Below are 27,961 nucleotides of genomic sequence, written 5' to 3'. Positions count from 1 at the left end.
AGCCATGTATCAAAAATGCCAGGCAGGTGCCGAGGAAATAGCGGTAGCCTTTGGCTTTTGTCGGCGACTATTTGTTAGCAGGTAGCGGAGCAGGTTGGTTAGTGGAGACCAATTGTGGATGCAGGCTGGGAGCAGTGGAGCACAGAAACTTTGCAAGGCCCCGGGCCAGAGAGAGAGAGCAAGGGAGCGCAGCAGCGCAAGAGAGAGAAGTGATTATTTATAGTTGGCAGGAGCGGGGAGAGGACAAGGGAGGGAGGGGGAAAGAGAGGGAGGGATGAAATGGTAAAGAGGATGTCAGAGGGAGGAAGAAATAGAGCGTGAGGAGGAAGCCGGCCCGCTTGCAGGTGCAGGGGGCAGGAATTGGGGTGCCCCCAGTCTGTGCCAGGTGAGACCTTTGGAGAGATTGATGTGTGTGTGTGAGAGAGAGACTGTGGAGAAGTAGGACTTTTTGGGGAGTGGGGATTTGGAACAGTTGGAGCAAAAGTCATGTTTTGGGTGTTTACTAGGAGAGTTGCATCCTTCCACAGCTGATGAGTGAGAGAGAGAACCAATGAGTTCTGCTTTCTTGCCATCTCTTCTCTTTTTAACTCTCGCTTTAGGGAAACTAAAGATTGTATTAGCGAAGGCTTTGATGGCCAGGATCACTATGTTGTTGTAAGTTTTTCAGGCTGTATGATCATGTTCCAGAAACACTCTCTCCTGACATTTCACCTGCATATATCGCAAGCATCCTCAGAGGTTAGGAGGCGAAACATCAGGAGAGAATGCTTCTGGAACATAGCCATGCAGCTTGAAAAACTTACAACAACCCAAACCAAAGATTCCTGTATAACCCCTTCACCCCAAACTATGCCAAGATTTGGCAGCTTTAATCCCCAAAGCTGAGAATTAGTAATTGAGAAGAAGTGTAGGGTTTCTTGTGGAGGGCAGGGACACTCAGCTTTGATGGCAGAGATTTTACCAGTCCCTTCAAAGGATGTCATGATCCACAGAGCCTGTTGCCTTTTTCCTATGTAAGTTTCCACCCTGATTCCTTTGCACCGGAGACTAGCAAAGCCAAAAAGCATTGCTCCCAATTCCCTCCTGCAGTTAAAGACACAACTCAGACAACCACTATGATGCTTCTGTCTCCCAGATTGCAGACCAAAATGTGAAACACCATGATGTGGTGCTTGTTGCCACAACCCTTAGTGATCTGTCCCTTACATCCTGCCATTTTGTTAGCAGCATGCTGAAAAGCAGGACAGCAACATCAGGCGAAAGAAAGAATTCATTTGTTAGAATCAGCTTCACCAAATGCAAACATGCATCCTATTGAGTTGCTGTGAGTTTTCCTGGTTGTATGCCTTTTTTACTTTTAATGTTTTGAGTGTTTGCTATCATTAGATCTAATAGTAAACATGTTCTAAATGTTTGATTTATATATTTAAATGTCTAAGTTTGTTATTTTTGAGTTGTTCTATAAGTACACCTGATGTTGTTTATTTCATTGTTTATGATTTGATTTGTTTGTTATGTTATGCTGGCATTGAATGTTTGCCAATTTACTATTGTAAACCACCCTGAGTCCCTTTGGGGAGATAGGGCATTATAGAAATAAAGTTTATTATTATTTATTATTATGGCCATGTTCCAGAAGCATGCTCTCCTGACATTTCACATGAATTTATGGCAGGTATCCATAGAGATCTGTTGGAAACTAGAAAACTAGGTTTATATATCTATGAAATGTCCAGAGTGGGAGAAGCAACTCTCATCTGTTTGAGGCAGGTATGAATGTTGCAATTGGCCATCCCAATTAGCATTTAATGGTCTTGCAGTTTCAAGGTCTGGCTGCTTACTGCCCAGAGGAATCCTTTTTTGGGAGGTCATTAGCTGGCCCTGATTGTTTCTTGTCTGTAATTCCTCTGTTTTTGAGTGTTGTTCTTTATTTACCATTTTGATTTTAGGTTTTTTTTTAATACTGGTAGCCAGATTTTGTTCATTTCCATTGTTTCCTCCTTTCTATTGAAATTGTCCACATGCTTGTGGATTTCAATGGCTTCTCTGTGTAGTCTGACATGGTAATTGTTAAACTGGTCCAGCATTTCTGTGTTCTCAGTCTGCAGTGCCTTTCATGTTCCTTGATTCTTGTTTGGGTGATGCTGCATCTGGTGGTCCCTATGTAGACTTGTCCACAGCTGCATGGTATGTGGTAGGCTCCTGCAGAGGTGAGAGGATCCCTCTTGATTTTTGCTGAATGAAGCATTTGTTTGTTAGATTTTCTTAGTGGGTCTGCAGACAGTTTGTAGGTTGTGTTTCTTCATCAGCTTCCCTATGTGGTCAGTCGTTCCCTTGATGTATGGCAAGAACACTTTTCCTCTGGATGGATCTTGTGGCTTGTTTTTGGTCTTGCAGCACTTCTGATGTCTGTGGTGGACTATCCATTGGCCTCTAGAGCCCAGTTTGGGTGTTTCAGTTCACCTTAGAAGAAGTGGGATGAAAGGTGCCAAGCCCTAGTTGGAAGAGGCATTCCCTCCTGTGCAAGAGACAGTAGAGGGAAATCCTCTCCTGAAGTGACGCCAGCTATGGCATGTGCATATAAGTGAAATGCCAGGGAACTATGCCATTGGGGGGGGGGATAGAGGAAAGGAATTTTTCTGTATGTTAATGTATGCAGATTTGATGGATTGATCTACGAAAGCTCTCATAATGCATCAACTTGCAACACAGTCCTGTTCATGCTTACTTACTTGAAAGGATGTCTCAATAGTTGGAAGAAATCTGCTGTTTTCTTGGAGGAAAGTCTCATTTTAAAGACAGAATTGTACTCCTTAATGTGAATGTTTACAATCTCAGCCTTCCTTGAAGAATACCCATTGAAAATTTCTCCACTGCTGGGACTGGAAAGCTGACATTTGGAAAGTGCTCCATATGGACACATTCACTCTAAACTCCATTGGAGTAATATCAGGGCATTGTGTCAAGAGATTTTGTATTTAAGACCAGATAAATAGCAGGATAGAGTACTCTATTCCTTTTTTGCATCTATGATAGGAAGCCAACAGGTTGCAAGAAGAGAGTTTCTCTCCCCTCTGGGTCCAACAACCCCACCAGAATTTAATAGTACATTTTACTGGCTACTAACCTACTAAGCTTTAGAAAGAAAATTGAAGTTGGAAGATGAATATTAGAAATATGACAAATAGAGAAAATAATGTTATAAAGAGCTGGAACTTAGGAAGGCATGATTTTGCTATCCATCATGAATCCTTACATTCAGTGTGAATTATGTGTTTAGTAAAAGCCAATTCATAGGACTGTTGTGGATGTACATGGAAGATGGGTTTTGCTACATGTAATTACTTGGTTCTGTGCATTTGTGGGCAAATACCCACAGAACATGTTTAAAAACTGTTTTTGTTGAAAGCTGCTTTATGTTGTACATAAAGTTGCCACTTTATTGCCACTGACTGAGATCAGAAAGGTGATGAAGCCAATTCTTAATCTAAACTTTTCAAGGAGCTGTCAAAGGTGCTGAATCCATTTTGGGTTGTGGTTCAGCTCTTTAGATAGTTCCTTTGAAGTTCAAACTAAAATTCAGAGATGATTCGCTATCCCATTTAGATGAAGGCTAGCGGCTGCCACTGGCAGATCGAGAGTGGATCAGCTTGATGCAAAGTTGAGGGAGGTAGGTCTCCTTTGTGTAGTAGAACGCATTGAGGCACTCCAAACAGAAATATGCTCTTAATTTTCATCCCAAACTATCTTCATTTTGGCAGTATAATCTAGCACCAAAATGGAGGATGGAATTCTTTTTTTTTTTTTTTTTGCTCATACTGATAAGAAATCCTTCATGGTCAATCTACTGCACATTACCCAGAGATCTAACTTTTGGACAGATCCTAAACTGTCACCTACCCAACTAGGAAGCAGACGGTACTGTTGATGTTGATGTTACTATGCACCTTCAAATTGTTTCCAAGCAATGATGGTCCCAAGGCCTGTTAAGTGGCTTTCTTGGGAACATTAGTTCAGAAAAATGACCAAGAGTCAAAAGGAAAGTGACACATTATCACTTCTGGTTTGTGGAAAATGGGAAATTGGAGACTACCAGCTGTGTGGGTGTAAGCAAACACTGTCCCTTTCCCCAGTGCAGTATGATTTCAAGTCATATGGCACTCCTAAGGGAAACCTGTCATGGGGATTTCTTGGCAAGGCTTCTTTAGAGGAAGTTTGCCATTATTTCCCCTGAAGCTGCTAGACTGTGACTTGCCCAAGTTCATCCAGTGGACTGAATAGATTAGATTAGAGATAGATAGATAGATAGATAGATAGATAGTTAGATAGAGGCACGTGTGCTGGAATAATTAGTGAGGTTTTATATGTTTATTTTTGCCTTTGATTTAAATTGTTTTAGATAATTTTAATTCTATTGTTAGTAATCACATTTGAGTAATTGCTTTCTGTAACACTTTTAGAAAGTTGCAATAGGAATAGGGGTTCTACAAAGGGCTTCCCGATTAGTCCTTCAATTAGTCCAACGCTCGGCAGTCAGTCTTCTAACTGGGGCTAATTAGAGGGAGCGGTCAACCCCCCTGTTTAAGGAGCTCCACTGGCTGCTGTTCATCTTCCGGTCCCAATTCAAGGTGCAGGTCATCACCTAGAAAGCACTGAATGGTGTGGGTCCTACCTACCTTTGTGACCGCATCTCCTACCATAAACCTGCATGATCTCTTCAAACCTCTGGAGAGGCCCTTCTCTCACCCCTTCCTCTATTACAAGCTCAACTTGTGGGAATGAGGGAGAGGGCCTTCTCTGCTCTGCCCCCCCCCCCCCCCCCGCTTTTGGACCTCACTACCTAGGGAGATCAGGCAAGCCCCTACCCTAGCTGCTTTCAAGAAAGATCTAAAAACTTGGCTTTTCCAATTTGCCTTCAGAGAGTGACCACTTAACCCATCTGGTTGTTCCACCTACAGCTGCCCTCAGATTAAAGCACTTTCCCATGTCCCCCTATAAAGGCCAAACTTCATTGCTCCTCCCTTCTAGGCTCCTTCTCTTATAAATGCACTTTTATCCCTATCTTGCCCAGGGTTTTAACCTTTTAACATTTTACCTCATACATCTGGCCCACCCTATGTATTTGATTTTATTATCCTATTTTATATTGTTTATTTTATTTGTTGTTTATATATTTTGTTATGATGTATTTTTTTTTGTTATTTTGTGTTTAATCATGTTGTATTATTTTGGGCTTGGCCTCATGTTAGCCGCCCTGAGTCCCCTTTGGGGAGATGGTGGCGGGTTATAAATAAAGATGATGATGATGATGATGATGATGATGATGATTATTATTATCAAAAGAATATTCATAATTGCTCTTTCCTAGGTCAAACAATGAGTTTTCTGGCAGTTGGGGAAACCTACTGAGAGGAATAGCAGACTGAACAGAATTGTGTACATTTTGCAGTGTTTAAACACCACACAGTAGAGTATGGGAATTAATTTGTGGATAACATGGTGAGTTATTTGGTGCCAAAACCCAAAACCTGTTAGAAAAATGATTTTCTTGCATAGAACGCATTGTTCTTTGTGCAGAAAATATTTGTGTGTGAAAACTATGTTATGTTTTCTCCTACTACAGGTAATTATTCCTCAAGGCTGAGGAAAAATATTGTGGAAGAATATTGGGTTTTCTCCTGCTTTGAGCAGAAAACTATCTTAACTATTTTTCCCTCCCATGCAAGAATCAAGGATTGAGGTGTGGATGTGTGGGTGGGAATGGCCAAAGAGAGGGAACCCAAGGGATAGATAGATGGAATGTTACAGAGGGAGGGGTGTGTCAGGAATGGATTGAAGGGTGTACAATTACAGCGGCACAGCTAATGAGGTTTTGTTTTTACTCTGGCTAGTGCCATTAGCGACATACACATGTTCGAATTCCACTATCCATATAGGGCACATTGTTAGTTATAACACAACAGATGCATTCTGTTGACCATGGCAGAGCATAGCTGCACAGTCATTGTGGTTGTGCCTTATGAATTATGGTTGCGCACAGTGTGTTGTGGTTCTATATTGTCATTGATGTAGGATAGTTTACAACATGCTGTCATTGGCATGTTTTTGTACAGTGTTGCCATTCTGCATTGTCGCTGTATTAGCATAGCATATCTCCACATGTGGATATTTTCACTATACTGATGGGATGTTGGGTTGCAATCTCGCTATGTGTCTGAGAGCAAGTTATATATCTGAGCATGTTATATAGATGCTGACTATTAGAAAATCAGCATGTTGTCAGCAAGGGATGCTGAAATACAATTTCACATACCTTTGCAATGTTTAAGGCTAAGGACTTTATCAGACATTCTTCAGGTTCCCCTTCCATGCGCTTAGGAAACAGAGCCCTGTTGAGGCCATCACATGACCTGAGTGCACTTCGTGTGGGAATGCATCAGGTTCCATTTCCAAAGAGCACTGAACAGTGCCCAAAACACATCTTCAGAAGTTGGGTGTTATTTAATTCCTGAATGAAGAAAATGGGGGAAAGCAGTGCAAAGATGGGCAAGTATGTGGGATGGCTGGCTATCCTTCAAGATGGGAAAAGACAGGAGGGAATGGGTTAAGATAGTTCCCTATGCTTTCCCCGCTTTCCCCCACATTACTCTCCCTCCGTCTGATGAAGTCCTAAAACATGCAGCCAATGCTACTGTAAAGCACAGTGAGGTTATTTCCTACAGAAACATATTTGGGATGTCTCAAACATGCAGAAAGCTGAGCATTGCAAATATATTTATATAGCATCCACCCAACCATGGCTCTCTTCCTTCCCTTTTATTTTCTCACAGAAATCCACTGAAGCAGATCAAAAAGACGTTTTAGGCAATGATGACAATTTGAAGTCAGATCTTCCAGATCAAAGTCCTCTCTTTACTGTACCATGATAGATCAAGAGATTTGAAATCCAGTTGTCTGGTCTTGTGGTATGCATTTGAATTCACTTTTCAGAAACAATAGTTACCTATAGGTATGCTTGGGCAAACTAAGCTAGCATTCAGATTTGTGTCGCATATTGCACCATTCCATAGCAGCTGAGCAAAAGGCACAAAATCAACAAGGGCGGCCACCAAAAGAGATCTTTACTGGTAGGAACAGCACCTGTTGAACCACTGCCTGTTGCACACTGCTTAAGATGAGCAAAACTCTCAATGAATGCACTACTTACTTTACTTAGGTGATCCCTCGTTGTCCAGGTATGATGTCCTTCCAAGTGTAGAGTCTTGGTGGCGGAAACGTAGGTGATTGTAGAGCCCTTTTCTTGACTCGCATGTTCTCCGTACAGTGAAGACATCGGTTTCTAAGTGGAACACAGTCCCAATCAGGGTTGGCTTGACAAACCTTCCTCTTTGCATGTTTCTCCTTTTTGCCCTCCATTTGTGCCTCTTCAAATTCCACAGCACTGCTGGTCATAGCTGACCTCCAGCTTGAGCAGGAGTATTTGGAGGCTGATGGAATTGTTCCAGGAGTTGAGTGTGACATCTATAGACAGTCCATGTTTCACAGGCATACAACAAGGTTGGGAGGACAATAGTTTTATAGACAAGCACCTTGGTCTCCCTACAGATGTCCCAATCCTCAAACACTCTCTGCTTTATTCAGAAAAATGCTGCACTTGCAGAGCTCAGGCAGTCTTCTATTTCAGTGTCAGTGTTGACTTTTATTCCAGTCCACCAACATTCTGCTTTCTGTTTTTGAGTTGGGAGTAGAATAACTGCTTTGGGAGATGGTGATCGATCATTTGGACAATGTGGCCATGAATATATGAAGAAATAGAAAGGTGTGAAAGAGGATTCCTAGCTTGGTAAAGCAAAAAGGTCTCTAATTTTGATTCCCATTAGTCACATGTTGAAAAAGCAAAAACACCTATCAAGAGATATTTTGGTCAGTGTAAGATTAACATTGATTTTCCCTATCCCATGGTTTCTCAACCTCAAGCCCTAGGATTCCTTCAGAGGTCACTAGCAGCTTCTCTAACAATCTGGATTGGTTGGGGAAGCTTTTTTCCCCAAATTTAATTTCTTTTTCCATTTTTGAGCCATAGAGATTTCCTTTTATTTCAAGGTCGCAGGTTCGAATCCGGGGAGTAGCATTAGCTCTCACTGTCAGCCCCAGCTTCTGCCAACATAGCAGTTCAAAAACATGCAATTCTGAATAGTTCAATAGGTACTGCTCCGGTGGGAAGGTAACGGTGCTTCATGCAGTCATGCCGGCCACATGACCTTGGAGGTATCTATGGACAACGCCGGCTCTTTGGCTTAGAAATGGAGATGAGCACCAACCCCCAGAGTCAGACACGGCTGGACTTAACGTCAGGGGATAACCTTTACTTTTACGCTTATAATTTGCAACAAGGAAGAAAAAAATGCATTCCGAGGTGATCAAGTGTGAGAATGTCCAAAGCATGCCTAAGTGCTACACTTTCTCCCTTTTTCTGTCCCTTTTTCTGTCCAGAGTGCTGAAAGCCACATTCTTCAATGCAGGAAAGGTGCTGTTGTTGCAGATGCCTAGGGATTCCATTGCAGGGGCTTGTGGATTTTTCTGTCAGATCTATGTGTGAGGAGGGGGGAAAATCTCAACTGCATCCTTAATGAGTTAAAGCCAGTGCGCACAGTTGTGGGCAGGGTTTTCAGCTCAGAAGGCGTGACTTGCAGCAGTCTTTTTTTGTGTGCTCTTTTTCACAAAAAAGAAGTGAAACTGAGGATTGTTTAGCCAGTGGGGTGTGAGCCTGGGTGAGCGACAGCGGCTTTAAATTGGTGCGGACAGCGGCTTTGACTGCCCCTAGGTTACGTAGCTAGCTCTGTGCATTGCTAGAGAACGTGATGCACACTCTGTGGTGGTGCGGATGACAGTGAGCGCTGCAATTGCTGCTGCTGACAGACCCCCGGCTCTCTGTGGGATGGCAACTGAACCAGTGAGAAAAGGGGATATGGAGATTGTTTGTGGATGTGATGTGGGGATAGTGGGGATTGAAAGAGAGGGATGGAGAGGGGATTGTTTGGTTTTGTTCTGATGCATTGCATGGTGATGATGGAGAACAAGAATAAGGGTTGAAGACCAGAGAGAGTTGTGCTCTGATGCTGCAGGCGACAATTAACTCAGCCATGTTAGAGGTGACTGGTCAGTGTTGGAGGTTTTGGTGCATGGTGCACATGGAGGCTAGGAGCTCCATTCTCTCTATCTCTGTCTCTTTCTGTTTTGAGCCAGGCCTTGGCATGCTGCCAGCACCTTCAGGGGACCATGCGCTTGATAGCTGGCTCACGCGCCACTGGATGTCAAGCCCTTCTGCTTTCCAGCGAAAGCAAGTCGATGGACTCTAGAGCAGTGGTTCTCAACCTTCTTAATGCAGTTATCCATTAATACAGTTCCTCATGTTGTGGCTACCCCCAATCATAATATTATTTTCATTGCTACTTCATAACTGTAATTTTGCTACTGTTATGAATCATTATGTAAATATCTGATATGCAGGGTGTATTTTCATTCACTGGACCAAATTGGGCACAAATACAAGATATGGCCACATTTCAATGCTGGTGGGGTTGGGGGCGGTACTGATTTTGTCATTTGGGAGTTGTAATTGCTGGGATTTATAGTATCACTCGCAACCCCACCACTGATATAATTTGGCCAATCTTACCATCGAGAGTTCCATGACCAACAGAAAATACTGTGTTTTCTGATGGTCTTTGTCAACCCCTCTGATACCCCTCCTGATCCCCCCCCCCCCCCCCCCCAGGGATCCCGACCCTCAGGTTGAAAAATGCTGGTGCAAATAGATAACAGCAATTCTGAACTCCACCAACTATGGAATTGAGTCAGACTTGGCACACAGAACTTCCATGACCAACAGAAAATACAGGAAAGATTTGGTGGGCATTGACCTTGAGTTTTGGAGTTCTAGTTCACCTACATCCAGAGAGCACTGTAGACTCAAACAATGATGGATCTGGACCAAACTTGGCACCAATACTCAAGATGCCCAAATGTGAACACTGGTGGAGTTTGGAAAAAAATAGACCTTGTACATTTGGGAGTTGAAGTTGCTGGGATGTATCGTTCACCTACAATCAAAGAGCATTCTGGACCCCACCAAAAATAGAATTGGGCCAAACTTCCCACACAGAACCTCCGTGACCAACAAAAAGTACTGTGTTTTCTGATGGTCATTGGCAACCCTTCTGACACCCCCCTCCCGACCCCCAGACTGAGAAACACTGGTCTAGAGAAAATCTACTCTCAGGGGAGGTGTTTTTATCAGTGTTGGCAGAGATTTGCCACCCAAAATTTGCAACTCTGCCTCCTGCACATTCCCACGTTCCTGTGTCAATCTTTATCATCGCTGCCTCCAATTGCATTTCTCTCTCTGGTATGGATTGTAAAGTTGCACATATGCAAACAAGTTCACACTGGAGTGGTATAGGTAATGGGAGCTTTCCATGTGTAAGACAGTAATGCCAACAATCCTCACCATTAGGACTACAACTCCCACTGTTAGGAATTGTGGGAGTTGTGGTCCAAAACACTTGGATGGCCAAAGTTTGCCCATGGCTGATATATACCCTATACATTGAACCAGCAGAAAGCAAAGGTGTCACTATATCAGCCATTCAAGCGGAGGATATTGATTTTGGTTCCCGGAATTCAAGTTAAGGAATTCCCTTTCCACGTCTGTGAATTTCTAGAAAGTATAAACCAGAAAAAGGAAGCGGAGAGGTAGTAGTAGTAGTAGTAGTTACTACTATCATGGCAGTTTAGACAAGTCTTAACTTGCAATTGTATGCTTTTGTTTTCTGTTCAACAGTTGGCCATTTTTACTTGGGAGACAGGGAACGAGGCTGAAGGTGGCCCAGATAGTATTCCAGACTCTTGCAGGAAACCTTTCCCCCATTTCATCAGACTACAGAGACTGTTGCACACAGTCAGATCCATGCATTTTGATATATTTCTATTCAAGTAATAAAGTTAAAGGCGGGAGTAGGATGTTTTTTGGCTGGCAGGGCTCCTGCTTGAGTTTCAGCAACATTGACAGTGGCAGAAATCCAAGAGGTGAAGATTTTCCTTTATAGCTATAGGTCCAAGTAGAGAAAAAGCTTCTATTATAGAATCATAGAGTTGGAGGAGACCTCATGGGCCACCCAGTCCAACCCCATTCTACCAAGAAGCAGGAAAATCACATTCACCCCTGACAGATGGCCATCCAGCCTCTGTTTAAAAGCCTCCAAAGAAGGAGCCTTCACCTCACTTCCAACTCTGATTAAACCGTTATTCTAATCTTCTTCAGTGTAAATGTGCTTACGTAGATTTCCAAAAAATAATAGAGTAAAATATTAACTGTAATAATAATAATAGAGTAAAATAATGGAAATGTAATAATAACAGTAATAATAGAGTAAAATAATAAATATAAGAATAACGACCAGGAGGTAACAATGCAGGCTCCTTGCCTTGGAAATGGAGAACAGTACCTCTGCCTTTGTTTGTGTTTGTCTATCTTATTGTATTGTTACAAGGCATTAAATGTTTACACCAGTGTTTCCCAACCTGGTGGTCATGAAGGGGTATCAGAGGGGTCACCAAAGACCATCAGAAAACACATTATTTTCTGTTGGTCATGGAGACACTCATTCTATCATTGGTCGGTTCAGAATGCTCTTTGATTGTAGGTGAACTATAAATCTCAGCAGCTTCAACTCCCAAATGTCAAGGTCTATTTTCCCCAAACTCCACCAGTGTTCACATTTGGGCATATTGAGCATTCATGCCAAGTTTGGTCCAGATCCATCATTGTTTGAGTCTACAGTGCTCTCTGGATGTAGGTGAACTACAACTCCAAAACTCAAGGTCAATGCCCACCCACCCTTCCAATATTTTCTGTTGGTCATAGAAGTTCTGTGTGCCAAGTTTGGTTCAATTCCATTGTTGGGGGAGTTCAGAATGCTCTTTGATTGTAGGTGAACTATAAATCCCAGCAGCTACAACTCCCAAAATCAATGACAAAATCAATCCCCAATTTGTGCCCAATTTGGTCCAGTGAATAAAAATGCATCCTGCATATCAGATATTTACATTATGATTCATAACAGTAGCAATAAAAATAAGTTTATGGTTGGGGGTCACCACAACATGAGGAACTGTATTAAAGGGTCACAGCATTAGGAAGGTTGAAAACCACTGGTTTACACTGTAATCCACTCTGAGTCCCCATGGGGAGAAGGGTGGAATATAAATAAATTGCTGGTATTATTATAACTAAAGTTATAAAATCTTGTGAATTTCATTTGCATCTTCTTATCCCAACCAGTTTTCTGTCAGCTTGTTGTGGATGTCGGAGAGGAAGAGTAGAAGGACCTCCCCTTTCCCCAAGCCCTGACCCTCTCGCGGGTTTGCAGTCCTCAAGGGACATCACATCATGAAACGCTCCAGCAAAGCTCTTCAGTTGGCATTTTTCCTGGGTGAGTTTCTTAAAGTCCTTCATTAAGTGTTGTGGAATCAGGGTGGAAGGATCCAAATTCAGAATACTGGTCATAAGATGTCAAACGGTTGTGCCAAAATTCCTGTGGCTTGAATGCAGTTGGCCCTCCCCATTTGAGGGTTATAACTTTTGTTGATTTCTTTATTCGCAGATTTGATTAATACAGTCTTGCTAGAAACCTCTAGGACCCCCAATGCTATTTTTCAGTCCTCTTCCAGCAGAAGTGGACTATAGAGTCATTTTGGAAGGTCTAGAAATGTCTAGAGATGTGTTTTCCCACATTCTCAGGTATCCTGTGCCCCTAAGTCCAGCAAATGTGGGAAGCTAACTGTATTGTGAAATGTGCCATAATGTCCAGAATGCACTATGTAACATATTAACTGCAAAATATTGTTGTTTTGTCACAATTCACAATGCATCATGTTGTCTGCCGTATCTATAACATTTTGTTGATTCTCCTTTGAATGGTTAGGGTAAATTTTATTGATTAGCCCTTAGCCCATATCACAATACCAAACCAAAAGGCTTGTTGAATGATTATGGTTTTATAGTCTGTTGATAGTTCGATGATATTTTAAACTTTTGTATGATGGTTTCTTAGAATCATAGAATCATAAAGTTGGAAGAGTCCTTGTGGGCCATCCAGTCCAACCTCCTGCCAAGAAGCAGGAAAATTGCATTCAAAGCACCCCCGACAGATAGCCATCCAGCCTCTGTTTAAAAGCCTCCAAATAAGGAGCCTCCACCACACTCTGAGGCAGAGAGTTCCACTGCTGAACAGTTAGGAAGTTCTTCCTAATGTTCAGGTGGAATCTCCTTTCCTGCAGTTTGAAGCCATTGTAACAGGAACAAACAAACAGAAGGACATTACAAATCGATTAAAGGTCTACTTCAACTGGGTAAAAAATGGAGAAGCCAACAATCACATCAAAGAGAAAATACAAAGACTTTACCAGTGGCTGGATCTGCAAGATTCGTAGAAATGTACTGTGGTTGAGGAGGGAGGGAAAAAATATAGGAAAATTTAAAAGGTAAACGTTAAAAAAAGGGGAGATTATTATTATAACGTCCAGTCCATCCTTCAGGAAATAAAGCCCGACTGCTCACTGGAGGGAAAGATACTAGAGACAAAGCTGAAGTACTTTGGCCACATCATGAGGAGACAGGAAAGCCTAGAGAAGACAATTATGCTGGGGAAAGTGGAAGGCAAAAGGAAGAGGGGCCGACCAAGGGCAAGATGGATGGATGGCATCCTTGAAGTGACTGGACTGACCTTGAAGGAGCTGGGGGTGGTAACGGCTGACAGGGAGCTCTGGCGTGGGCTGAAGAGTCGGAGGTCACGAAGAGTCAGAGACGACTGAACGAATGAACAACAACAATTATTATAAAATTCAATAAAAATGATGCAAAAAAGAAAAGAAAAGAAAACGTTTGAAGCCATTGTTTCGCATCCTAGTGTCCAGGGCAGCAGAAAACAAGCTTGCTCCCTCCTTCATATGACTCTCCCTCACATATTTATACATGACCCTCATCATGTCTCCTCTCAGCCTTCTATTCTGCAGGCTAAACTTGCCCAGCTCTAAGTTTGTCTGGCTTTTAATTTTAATAAGTCTCCTTGGCCCCTGGGCTGGAAATAAGGTGGGATATAAATGAATTTTTAAAATAGACAGTCATCATAGCACACCAAAATATTTTTCTCTTGTTGTCTTAGTTTTTAGACCTGTTCCCGGGATTATTGGAGGCACTTCCAGACAGCACTAAATCACAAATTTTAAACAGGGGCAAAAAATCCTAGGACTTCAAAAGAGGTCCACATACAGACCTGTTGACCTTGGGATTTCTGCCTCCAATGACTTGATGCTTTGATACAAGATTTAGAGGCTCCCAGAATAGGACTTCTGCTGGAAAGTTTAGCAGTTAAAAAAAACCCCTCAAGATACGGATATACAAATATGCGGAGAATCGCTGCAGCGAATCACTGCAGAAGTTCAATTTTTTGTCCTGGCAAGAGAAACTGTGCCCTCTGGATATTTCATGAAATATCTACCATACAAACAAAGTTTTTTTTTCCTTCTACTCAAGTGTCACCTTCTTTTTAGGAACCGACCAATCAGAAACAAACATCAAAAACTCGGGAACGAACCCAGATTTTTTTTTAAAAAACCCTGTGATTTCCAATTACAGGGAAATACAGACATGCGAAGATCCGCATAATCGACTCAAAACTACAATATTCCTGCACCAGGAAATCTCGTGTTTTTTGCCTTTTGTATTGATTGCTTCCGCATTTACAGGAAACGGCATCTAGCTACCCTCCTGTTTGTTGCGGAAGCTTCTGGGATAAAGGTACTGTCTGGACGCGCCATGGGGGATTCAGAAAATTGCATTGGGTAGATTACATCAGCTATAGTTTCTTAAATAGGATTATCGTGGTTTTTTATAGGAGATGCAGATGAAGACTGGTATATGTCGTTTGTTCTGTATCTCAGAAAACTAGAGCTGATAGGGAAAAATGGGTGGCATTTTTGGAATCACCAGGTCGAATATACCCAGAAACAAGTCTAACATGTGAGGCATCACAATGTGTGTTAGCTAGTGATTCCAACAATAGCAGCAACAACCATTTTTAAAGTTGCCACCAGATTCCTCTCCCCTTCTTTTTTATATTGTTACAGCTGAACGACTTTGTGAGGTGTGGTTCCCAACCCAATTTTGGAAAGGGTTGGACTGGATGGCCCTTGTGATCTCTTCCAATTCTATGATTCTGTGAAACTGAACATCTTCACTCAAAACTGATATTTTGCTCTCCAGTTCTTTTTCACAGCCCTGTCTCGCAGGCCTGGAGCTCCACACTCCCAAGCACAATCCGGGCCCTCCAGGGCTCCTGCGTGGTCATCCCCTGCTCATTCACCTACCCAGGTTCCCGGGATTCTTGGGGCGACAAATTCAGCGTGGCGTGGTACCTATACCGCTCGAGAGGCTACCCTGAAATCTACAACAGCAAGAGCCCAGAGACTGTTCTGCCTGAGTATCAGGGACGGACAGAAGTGTTGGGGAACCTGGAAATGAACAACTGTACCCTCAGCATCAACCCTGTGCGGAGTGAGGATTCCTCCAGCTTCTATGTCTGGATCAACCCTGATTCAGTCAAGCACCGGTTTTATGATGTCACAGTCCGAGTGGAAGTAGCAGGTGAGCGGGATCTTTTTCTGTAATAACTTTCTTCCCCCAATGAAGAAAATAATTTAAATTGAAGACATGATAAGGAGACTTTGATTATTTGTTTGTCTGGCACAAGCAACCTTCGGCTTTCCAGGTATTTTGGACTTCAACTTCCACAATTCCTAACAGCCACAATTCTTAACAGCCTCTAGTTGTTAAGAGAAAAAAAAGTTGGACATGACTAGACTTAATATCAGGGAAAACTTTTACCTTATATAGTATAATATGATATAATATAACCGTTTCTTGGGGCTCCACCAGAAATCTTTGATTCAAAAAGCGTTCTATGGTTGAAAACATTTGAGAACCCCTGCTCTCGAGCCAACTCTGGCATGTGGCATCTTCGTCCAGTTGAGCTTCAAGAGAGGGAACACAATAATAATAATAATAATAATAAAAATAATAATAATAATCTTATTTATACCCCACCACCATCTCCCGATGGTGACTCGGGGCAGCTTACATGAGGCCACGCCCATCAATACAGTTACACAATATAACCCAAGAAACAATACAGAAACAATACAGAAAATCAGAAAATAAAATAACATAAAATATCAAACCAATATAAATAAACAACACAGCAATGTAAAACAAAACATTAAACACTAAAATGATCACAATGGGCAGGGCCAGATTCAAGATTAAAATTTTAAAACACTGGGAGATAAAGCAGTGTTATATACCAGGAAGGGGAGCCGGGGGATAAGTTAGGAGTCAATTGCACAAACCAAGAAATAAAGTGCTTCTGAGGGCATTTTTGTGCAGAGTTTGGTCAGGGGTTGTCATACATTCAATCATTGAAGGCACATTGGAACAGCCAAGTTTTCAGGCTCCTCCGGAAGATTGCCAGGGTGAGGGCTTGCCTAATATCTCTGGGGAGCGAATTCCAGAGCCAGGGAGTCACCACAGAGAAGACCCTCTCTCTCATCCCCACAAGTCGCACTTGCGAAGAAGGTGGGAGTGAGAGAAGGGCTTCTCTGGAAGATCAGAGAGGTCGCGTGGCTTCCTAGATAGAAATGCGGTCACGCAGGTAGCCGGGTCCCAAACCATTCAGGGCTTTGTAGGTCAGTGACTTGACACGACAAAATAATAATAATTATAATAATAATAAAAGGTCAGAATCTGCACCTTGAAATGGGACCAGAAAATAAATGGCAGCCAGTGGAGCTACTTAAACAGGAGGGTTGACCAACTACAAATAAACAATTCTTTGACTTGAGAGAAAAATTTTCTAGAAATATCTATGGGTACATCTATGGGGTATAATTAACACAGTTTGGGACCACTTTAAATACAATGGAATTAGTTTTAAAAGGTCTTTAGTCTTCTCTGCCAAAAATATTGATGCCTCACCAAACTACAACTCTCATATTTTCACTCTAGAGCCATTGCAACTAGAATGATGTCAAATTGCATTAATTCTATAGTGTAGACACACCCTACGTCCTCCAGTGTGGCTCTTTGGTCAAGTACTGTCAGAGGTTGGCCAGAGCATTGCAGTGGAGCACCTAAAGATTTCTGGGGAGACCATATTGATCAAATCTGTGAATAATGAAATCTTCAAAAGTCAAAACCTGTGAATGTGGAGAACCAATTCTACTTCCATTTCACACACACATGGCCTGCTTTTCAAAGTATGTTATTTTGGGGGGAATTTTGGTGATATTTTTCCTTAAAAGCCCTCCTAAGTACATAGCCTTGTTCCTCCTTCCAAGGAGAATTCTTGTACTTGTAATCGTTTCATGTCAGGCATAAATACAACAGGATGGTTTTCCTACTCAACTGTGTCTCCAAGACATCCACCGATCTGCTCTTATTAACTCTTCTTTCCCTTATTTTGCAGATACTCCAAGTCCACTGGAGTTGAGTGACCCAGGCTTGCTGACAGAAGGGGACCGCACTATGGTTACCTGCTCTACCCTGCACACCTGTCCCTTAACTCCGCCTACCCTTACTTGGAGTCTTGATGGATCCAAGGCTGTTATAGTCCAGGAGCGCTTGGCAGGAGGATCCTGGAGAACAGAGTCAAGATTTAGCTACACCCCTTCCCACAAAGACCATGGCAAATATCTGCAATGCACAGCCACCTTTCCAAATCAGCAACAGTCTCGCAATGGGATCTACTTGGAGGTTAAATGTGAGTGTCTTTCCATGGTACACCCAGATTATGGGTAGAAAAAAAATTCAGTACAATATATGCCCTCTTCAAGTATAGGTGCACTATCCGCAAAAGGTGGCACGCATTGAAATGTTAAAAAATGCATTCCTCTAGGATCAGTTTGTTGTTATTGTGTGCTTTCAACATATACACACTCTAAGGCAAACCTATCACTATGGCTGGATCTACACCGTCATATAATGCAGTTTGGTACTGCATATATATCTAGCGTAGACCCATATAATGTGGTTTAATGGCAGCATAGATTCAGCCTGTGCTTTCTTGGCAAAATGCATTTTGAGTGGGTTTTCCATTGCCTTCCACTAAAGATGAGAGTACATATATTTCCCAGAGTCACCTTGGCTTGTTTAGCCAAACAAGGAGTCAAACCTGGTCTTCCAGGGTCCTAGTCCAACACTTAACAATAGGCATGTGCAAAAAAATCAGAAGTGTCAGAAATCGTAGGAAAAACGGAAGTTGTGTAAGTCGGAAGCCATATCCGAAGCGTTTGCATGGCCCACACCAAATATTTTACAATCGAAACTTACCCTATACTTTTTCATTTTAGTTTTGTAAATCTCAGAAGCCTCTCAAAGTTCATATTTAGTGCAAGGAAGCAAGGCTATTAAGCCAAAAAGGCTGCCTACCTGCCTACCTGGAATTAATTGTTTTTTGGCATTAGAAGCCAAGAAAAAAGGGCAGTGCATTTTAGGAACAGCATAGAACTTTGGGAAATGTAGTTTGGGAAAGGGAGGACCCCTATGCTAAAGAATTCAAAATTCTGCCCTAAACTACATTTCCCAGTATTTATCAGCATCAGTAAACCTCAACTAGGAGACGAGATCAGTCTGTAGCCAGGCAGAGTTCCAATACATTTGTTAATATTCTACACTATGATTTCTGTTACTGGGTTATAAATGGCAGTTCCTAATTGGTTCTATCATAAAAACATGGCAAATGTTTATTACACTACAAAAACGTCTTTCCGCAAAGGACATCGCCCTATAGCACACTTTGCCTTGCTGAGTCTCCACCAATTTAGTGAGTTTCTGCCACAAAAACAAAATTTCTGGAGTAGAACAACTACTTTCAAAGTAAAGACTACACAATTAAACAGGAAATAACACTTTGAAACTAGGAACCGATTTTTTATTATTAAAAATGTTGTTTATAAAAATTTTGAAAATTTGCCAAAAATTTGTGGATAAGTGAAAGATTCAGGCTAAAAGCGGTAAATGTCGGGCTAAAAGCAGTAAATGTGTTCTACAATTGTAGCAAGTTTCACCCCAATATCTTTGAAAATAATGGAGTTTCTTCAATTATAGTAATTTTGCACATGTGCAATTACTGTAACGAAATAGTAACGAAATTTCGTTAGTATCGTTATTACTGTATTACTGTAATGAAATAGTAACAAAATTTCGTTAGTATCGTTATAGTAATTAAATTTTCACTAAGTATACTTTAGAAACACTTTAGAAATGAAGCACCAGCACCCCCAAAGTTTGTAATGATTTTTGAACCATTTTTTAATGGATCGCACATCCCTATTTCTAGGGAAGTCATGCTATCCCTCTATTCTGCCTTGGTTAGGCCACATCTGGAATACTGTGTCTAATTCTGGGCACCACAATGGAAGAGAGATTTTGACAAGTTGGAATGTGTTTAGAGGAGGGTGACTAAAATGATAAAGGGTCTGGAGAGCAAGCCCTATGAGGAGTGGCTTAAAGAGCTGATCATTTTTATCCTGCAGAAGAGAAGGCTGAGAGGAGATATGATGTCCATGTATAAATATGTGAGGGGAAGTCACAGGGAGGAAGGAGCAAACTTGTTTTCTGCTTACCTGGAGACTAGGACTTTAAACAATGGCTTCAAACTAGAGGAAAGGAGATTCCACCTGAACATTAGGAAGAACTTCCTAACTGTAAGAACTGTTCAGTAATGGAAATCTCTGCCCCGAAGTGTGGTGGCGGCTCCTTCTATGGAGGCTTTTAAACAGAGGCTGAATGGCCATCTGTTGGGGGTTCTTTGAATGCAATTGTCCTGCTTCTTAGCAGGGGGTTGGACTGGATGACCCATGAGGTCTTTTCCAACTCTATGATTCTACGATTCTATGATTCTAAGCCGAAGAGTCGGAGTTGTCCGTAGACACCTCCAAGGTCATGTGGCCTGCATGACTGCAAGGAGTGCCATTACCTTCCCAATGGGGCATGCTTGTAGCCCATGCAACTGAAGCCATGTGATCATTATAATTGTATAATAATGACAGCTGTGAGCAGAGCATTTCCACATTAGAAGATTCATAAAGTGAATTAGCATAGGTATGTTGATACAAATATATAACTGAAGATTGTGTTTCTGCTGAAAAAATGGGGGAAAATGATAGACAATGATTTTGGTGTCACCTTGTGGTGTCGCTCGGTAGAGTCTGCACCCCTCAAGAGATGCCACTGCAAAGTCTGCAGCCCTCAAGAGATGCCACTGCAAGAGGCAAAGTTTGGAAAGGCAAAGCTAAAGGTTTTTCCCTGACAATAAGTCCAGTTGTGTCTGACCCTGGGGGTTGGTGCTCATCTCCATTTCTACGTTGAAGAACCGGCGTTGTTCGTAGACACATCCAAGGTCATGTGGCCGGCATGACTGCATGAGCACTGTTACCTTCCCACCGGAGCAGTATATATTGATCTACTCACATTTACATGTTTTCAAACTGCTAGGTTGGCAGAAGCTGGGGCTGACAGCGGAAGCTCACACCGCTCCCCGGATTCGAACCTGCAGCCTTTCGGTCAACAAGCTCAGCGGTTTAACCCACTGTGCCATCCTTAGATATTCTAAAAGATATACCAAGAACATTCTTTTTCTCCTGAAATTGAAGCTTCAAAAACAAGGTGCACCTTACATCTGATGGTGGCATAAATCTGGTGAAATGCAGTATGTGGGAAAGTAGCTACGGTTCAGAAGGCTTGAGTTAAGCATTAATGTGTCTGCTCAGATACCCGAGGAAAAGGCTAGTCCTGTGTTCATAGGTTAATTCAGATATGTCTAAAAGATGTTACTCTGCCATTTCTTCTTTCTGCTCCATAAGCAGGCAGTTTTGCCTGAAAGAAAATCTGGGAGAATGTGAGTTCACAGAAAGAGAATTGCTTAGGACTCTGGGCCCTGGGGCAAGAAGCATCGCACTTATAACACCATCCTGTTTTGCTGGGTTATACTGTTTGAAAATGACTACAGCTGAACTCACAGCGATAGCGGATTGTTGATTCTATATATTACACCTTTCTCTTTCTAAGAGCGTGATTTGCAGATTTGTTTTTTCCCATTCATACTAATGTCATTATCATTTCCCCATTTGCCTATCTTGTACTTTGTGATTGGTACAGCGGTTAAACCTCTTAGCTGCAGAACTTGCTGACCAGAAGGTCGGGTGTTCGAATCCGCAGGACAGGGTGAGCTCCCATTGATAGCCCCAGCTTCTGCCAACCTAGCAGTTCAAAAACATGGAAATGTTTTTGATCAATAGGTACCACTTTGGCGGGCCACATGACCTTGGAGGCGTCTGCGGACAACACCGACTCTTCGGCTTAGAAATGGAGATGAGCACCAACATCCAGAATCGGACTCAACTAGACTTAATGTCAAGGAGAAACCTTTACTTTATAGAGAGGGGTGAGGGGGGGAGCGCTAGCTGTAATAATGTTAATATAGTACAACATCATTATAGAACATCAGTATGGCATACTCATCACTGTCATTGCAAGAGGTAGCACAACAAGGGAAACAGATCCCATCATTCATTGTTGTCGTCTTTCCCCTGTGAAACAGAAAAGTGCTTATCAGTTGTTTCAAGCTTCCTTTTCAAAACTGCTTCACATACATTCATATACATTCATATATACCATTGTTATATCCCAACAACATTACAGTACACACATCACTGCTCAGATCTTATGTTGTGAGAGGTGACAAAGGAAGACAAACAGATCACATCATTCCCCAACATTTTTGATGTCTTTCTCCTGTAAGAAATGGAAGTGCTTGTCATGCTAGTCATTGTTTCAAGAAGTTATTGTAGTCACTAAAGTGTAATAATGCTATTTTGGCATAATGTCATAGTATGATTGATTATAGACACTTTTAAAGTAATGCTATAGTGGCAACACCATGATGTTTGGAAGCACAGAGAAGCAGTGGAGAAATCATCAGAAAACGCCTGGTATAGTAAATCATGGCTTTAAATCCTACAGACTTCCACATGGTGAATCTGCTCCAGGTTAACGTCTGAACTTTGAAGGAGCTAGTTGAAACAGACTTAGTGCCCCACCGACATGAGCCAGGCTTTAGCACAGCTGGTAAATTACCAGCAATGATAAGATCTACCAACCAAAAGGTTGCCAGTTCAAAGCCCAGGGTCAGCATGAGCTCCCAACTGTCAGCCCAGCTTACTATTTACCTAAACAATTTGAAAACAGCTTGAGCTTTAAGTAGAGAAATTAGGTACCACTAAAACAAGCAGGGGAGGTATTTTATGACACCATAAAGAAAAATATCAGAAAATGCCCAGCAACTAAAAGGAAGGAGGAAGTCCTGATGGCTCTTCGTCATATAGGATGGACAGTACCCCCATGTGGCTAAATTCAAGCACAACCTCCAAGGCATCAAAAAGCTGGATGTCAGCACAACATACGTCCTTTCTGTTCTGTCTGTCTCTGTCTTGTCTATCCAAAACATAATTGAATGTTTGCTGTGTATGTGTACTGTGATCCACCCTGAGTTCCCTTGGGTAGATAAGGCAGAATATAAACAACGTGTTGTTGTTGTTGTTGTTGTTGGAGACACAAGCCTTCACTGTATTCAAACCCAGGAGTGAGTCCCCCTAGGGATGAGAATAGTGGTATAGAAATACAGTAAACAAGTAATAAATAAATTACAGTGAAGAACATGTGACCTTTTAGAATTTGGCCTTCAACATCCATCATTCCTAAACTGTCTGGGGTGATGATTTCCAAACTGACAGATTCAGAAGGGAAGGACATTGAAGTCAAACATCAACTTTTGATGGGCAGAAGCAAAAACAAACTAGAAGTGTGGACTTCATTATAAAATTAATTAATATTCCATTTGTATCCTACAACTTTCCAAATGAACTCAAGAAAGTTGATCGACTTTATTATCCTTGCAGGCAAAGTCAAAGATGGGCTCAATAGGTTTAATGGCTCACTGATTCCTTCCTCTCTCGGTTGAAAAAAGTCAACTGAACAGCACCAGTTTGTGTGTATATGTCTATGTTTATATACTGTATATATTCCAAGTTCCAGGTCAACACTCTAACCACTCTTTATACCTCTGATTGTTTTTTCCAGATACTCCCAAAAATGCTGTTGTCTCCGTAGTGGGCAACCCGATCCTGAAAGAAGGGGACACCGTCACCCTGCGGTGTAGCAGCCAAAGTAATCCACCTGCGGTCAGTTACCGCTGGTTCAGTGGGCCACGCAAAGCACCACTACGGGCGGCAGGTGTGGGAGCAGAGGTGAAGGTGGCAGATATACGGAGAGACTCTGGCCCGTACCACTGTGTTGCAGAGAATGATGTGGGAATGGGAGAGGACTCACCACCCACCTACCTCAGCGTGGAGTGTAAGGAAACTCTTCCATTGGATTGGTTTGTTGATTGCTTTGTTGAAGGCAGGAGTGTGGAAAGTGTAGCCTGTGGGCTACATACCGTATATACTCGAGTACAAGTCAGGTTTTTCAGCCCTTTTTTATGGGTGAAAACTACCCCCTTGGCTTATACTTGAGTCATAGTAATTTAACTCGTTATTTATTATTTTACTCTATTATTATTATTATTATTATTATCATGACATTTACATTATTTTACTCTATTATTATTTTATTACATTTATTATTTTGCTTCATTTATTATTGTTATTATTACATTTATTATTTTACTCTTATTATTATTATATTTATTATTTTACTCTATTTATTATTATTATTTCATTCATTATTTTACTCTATTATTTTTGTTATTATTACATTTATTATTTTACTCTATTATTATCTGACACACAACAAAATGAGTCCACAGCAGACACTCTGCTGGCTGTTGTATTGGATCACACGTCGGACACTTCCCAAGCATCTAGGACTGTGTGATGTATCGGCGAATAATCCGTGCAGATCCCAGTAAGGTGGCCTTCTGTAGCTGGCCGATGGTAATTTTGTCAGCGCCGATTGTGTTTAAGTGCAGGCCAAGGTCTTTAGGCACTGCACCCAGTGTGCCGATCACCACTGGGACCACCTTGACTGGCTTGTGCCACAGTGTTTGCAGTTCGGTCTTTAAATCCTCATATCGTGTCATCATTTTCATATGTTTCTCTTCTATCCTGCTGTCACCTGGGATTGCAACATCGACAATCCATACTTTGTTTTTTAACACGATCGCAAGTTCAGGAGTATTGTGCTCCAAAACTCTGTCTGTCTGAATCCGGAAGTCCCAGAGTAGGTTGACGTGTTCATTCTCTGTAACTTTTTCCGGCTTGTGATCCCACCAGTTCTTTGTCGCAGGTAGATGGTTTTTGTAGCACAAGTTCCAATGAATCATCTGAGCAACGTTGTTATGCCTCTGCTTGTAGTCTGTCTGCGCGATCTTCTTGCAGCAGCTAAGAATTATTATTATCATCATTATTATTATTATATTTACATTATTTTACTCTATTATTATTTTTATTACATTTATTATTTTGCTTTGTTTATTATTGTTATTATTACATTTATTATTTTATTCAAATTATTATATTTATTATTTTACTCTATTTATTATTATTGTTATTTCATTCATTATTTTACTCTATTTATTATTGTTATTACATTTATTATTTTACTCTATTATTATTGGAAGGACACGTAAGCACATTTACAATGAAGAAGGTTAGAACCATGGTTTAAACAGAGTTGGACAGTGTTATCGTAAATTACAGTGTTATGTAAATATTCAAAAACATCTAACTTACTGACGCCTCAATTAATGTAATTTTATTAGTATCAATTTTAATTTGAAATTTACCAGTAGCTGCTGCATTTTCCACCCTCGACTTATACTCAAATCAACACATTTCCCCAGTTTTTTGTGGTCCAATTAGGTTCTTCGGCTTATGTTCAGGTTGGCTTATACTGAAGTAAATATGGTATGTGGAGAAGCTTTCCAACTGGGGCCTTTCATTCCCAGCTGATGGATCCAGGATGTGGTAGGGCTTGTGGCTGAATACTAGGCATGTGCAATCCATGGTTCTAAATGGTTCTAAAGTACTTACAAAACTAAAGTTCTGGTGGTGAAAACTAGGGGGCGCTGGTGCTTTGCTTCTACAGTGTTGTTAAAGTCCCGGTGGTGAAACTTTCAGAACTCTAACACAACTTTCAAAATTTCATTATAAATTGCAGTTCATAATAGGTTCTGTCATAAAAAAAATCACCAATAATGAAATAATAATGAAATTTTGAAAGTTTTGTTAGAGTTCTGAAATTTTCACCATTGTAGAACCACTGTAGCAACACTGTAGAACCAAAGCACCAGTGCCCCCTAGTATTCACAACCAGAACTTTAGTTTTTTTAAATAATAATAATAATAATAATAATATTTATTTATACCCCGCCACCATCTCTCCAATGGGGACTCGGAGCAGCTTACATGAGGCCAAGCCTAAACAGAAAATTACAATAAAATAAAACCAAAAATGCAAACAATAAACAACAAACAACATAATTATATAAAACATATGAACACATAGCAATATAAAATTACAATAGGCACAATCACAATGACAATGGGCGGGCTACATGTAATGATTAAAAGAGAGACTGATTAAAACTAATTGAAACTCAGGTGAGATAAGAGAGAGACAGATTATTTGCGGAGGAGGACTCATTATAGTGGGGGTTGTGGAATCAGGCTTTCCCACAAAGGGGAGGGGGGACATATACTCCAATGACAAAACGTTGAGGTTATGCAATAGTGTGAGAATATAAACCTATTCATCAAAAGCGCAGCGGAAGAGCCAGGTTTTAAAGTCCTTTTTAAAGGTTTCTAAGGTAGGGGCTTTCCTAATTTCTCCTGGTAGTGAGTTCCAAAGTCGAGGGGCCACAGAGGAAAAAGCTCTCTCTCTTGTACTTACTAGATGAGATTGTGAAATTGGCAGGGTTGAAAGAAGGGCCTCCCCAGAAGAACGGAGGGCCCGAGTTGGTTCATGGAGGGAGATACGGTCACGAAGGTGGGCGGGTCCCAAATCGTTTAGGGCTTTATAGGTGATAACCTGCACCTTGAATTGGGACCGGAAAATAAACGGCAGCCAGTGGAGCTCCTTAAACAGGGGGGTTGACCGCTTGTAAGTACTTTAGAACCATTTAGAACCATGGATTGCACATGCCTACTGAACATGTTTGAAAAGACCATATTGAAAAAGTTTAGTTTAGATAGAAAAACAAATACTTTATGATATACTCATACTGCACACTTAAGAATATCTCTGGTCGCACTGCAGATAAGCCTGTCATCCTGCCACAAGGAAACTGCACTGTCTCAAGGACTGGAGAGACTGCCACCTGTTACTGTGTGGCAGAGGGAAACCCCTTACCTGGCATCGAATGGCGTCTCTTCAACCGTACTGTTCCCGGGGAATTCAACAGCTCGGATCTACAGGCTGCCTCAGCCTCTTGGGGAGAAGCCGTCATTGGGATGTTACGAGGCTCTGCCTCCACACTGGTCAATGTCTCTTGCACAGCTACCAACAAACATGGGCCCAGCTACCTCACCCTTCCAACCGTCCAGGCAGGTAAGCAATGGCAGAGAAAGCAAGGTGAACCTGTGCTCTATGACACTTTCTAGCAGGTGAGGCATTTTTAAAGGACAGGTTGAGCATCCCTTATCCAAAAAGGATGCTCAACCTAGGGCCAGAAGTTTTGGATTTTTTTAAATTTTTGAATATGTAAGTATATATAATGATATCTCTTGGTGATGGGACTCAAGAGGAAACACAAAATTCATTTATCTTTCATATACATCAGTGGTTCTCAACCTTCCAAATGCCACGAACCATTTACACAGTTCTTCATGTTGTGGTGACCCCCTACCAAAACACACAAAGATAAAATTCATTTATCTTTCATATACATCAGTGGTTCTCAACCTTTCTAATGTCACGAACCATTTACACAGTTCTTCATGTTGTGGTGACCCCCTACCAAAATTATTTGGGTTGCTACTTCATAACTGCAATTTTGCTACTGTTAATGGCGCTCCATGCAGTCATGTCGGGCACATGACCTAGGAGGTGTCTACAGACAACGCTGGCTCTTCGGCTTAGAAATGGAGATGAGCACCAACCCCCAGAGTCAGACACGACTAGACTTAATGTCAGGGGAAAACCTTTACCTTTACTATGAATCATAATGTAAATATCTGATATGCAGGATGTATTTTCATTTACTGGACCAAATTTGTCACAAATACGCGATATACCCAAATTTGGGGGGGGTGGGGGTTGTTTTTGTGATTTTGGAGTTGTAGTTGCTGGGGTTTATAGTTCACCTACAATCAAAGAGCATTCTGAACTCCACCAACAATAGAATTGAACCAAACTTGGCACACAGAATTCCGGTGGCCAACAGAAAATACTGGAAGCATTTGGTTGGCATTGACCTTGAGTTTTGGAGTTGTAGTTCCCCCACATCCAGAGAGCACTGTGGACTCAAACAATAATGGATCTGGACCAAACTTGGCCTGGATACTCAATATGCCCAGATGTGAACACTGGTGGAGTTTGGGGAAAATAGACCTTGACATTTGGGAGTTGTAGTTGCCAGGATTTATAGTTCACCTCAATCAAAGAGCATTCTGAAACCCACCAACGACAGAATTGAGCCAAACTTCCCACAGAACGACATTGCCCAGAATCTCCCCACCTACATGGACCAAACTGTCCTTTTTCCTAACCCAGAGCTTTGCCATCTTTTTAATTTCCCACAGTTTCCAATACCATGCTGTTATAGCATCATAGTGATACCTTAGTCCC

General features: G+C 41.6%; 1 protein-coding gene across 7 annotated transcripts in view; it reads left to right on the top strand.

The window, feature by feature from the left end:
• Positions 1 to 255: 255 nt before the first annotated feature.
• LOC132780253 (B-cell receptor CD22-like) overlaps positions 256 to 27,961 on the top strand; it is a 35,683-nt gene continuing 7,977 nt past the window's right edge. Inside the window, exons 1-6 of one of the 7 annotated variants that reach the window (XM_060783860.2) lie at positions 256 to 385; positions 12,355 to 12,494; positions 15,326 to 15,706; positions 17,583 to 17,876; positions 23,255 to 23,527; positions 26,432 to 26,722. In XM_060783860.2, coding sequence (XP_060639843.2) covers positions 12,452 to 12,494; positions 15,326 to 15,706; positions 17,583 to 17,876; positions 23,255 to 23,527; positions 26,432 to 26,722 — 1,282 coding nt within the window. In that variant the 5' untranslated portion in view covers positions 256 to 385; positions 12,355 to 12,451. Of the gene's footprint in view, positions 386 to 1,137; positions 1,325 to 6,931; positions 6,966 to 8,757; positions 8,772 to 8,806; positions 8,954 to 12,343; positions 12,495 to 15,325; positions 15,707 to 17,582; positions 17,877 to 23,254; positions 23,528 to 26,431; positions 26,723 to 27,961 lie in introns of those variants that run through there. The other 6 variants (XM_060783854.2, XM_060783858.2, XM_067461687.1 and 3 more) reach the window with 6 other exon arrangements.

The sequence above is a fragment of the Anolis sagrei genome, chromosome Y (genome assembly GCF_037176765.1).
Source record: "Anolis sagrei isolate rAnoSag1 chromosome Y, rAnoSag1.mat, whole genome shotgun sequence".
NCBI lineage: Eukaryota > Metazoa > Chordata > Lepidosauria > Squamata > Dactyloidae > Anolis > Anolis sagrei.
Note: the sequence above shows the minus strand (reverse complement) of the source record. Positions and strands in the feature narration are given on the sequence as shown.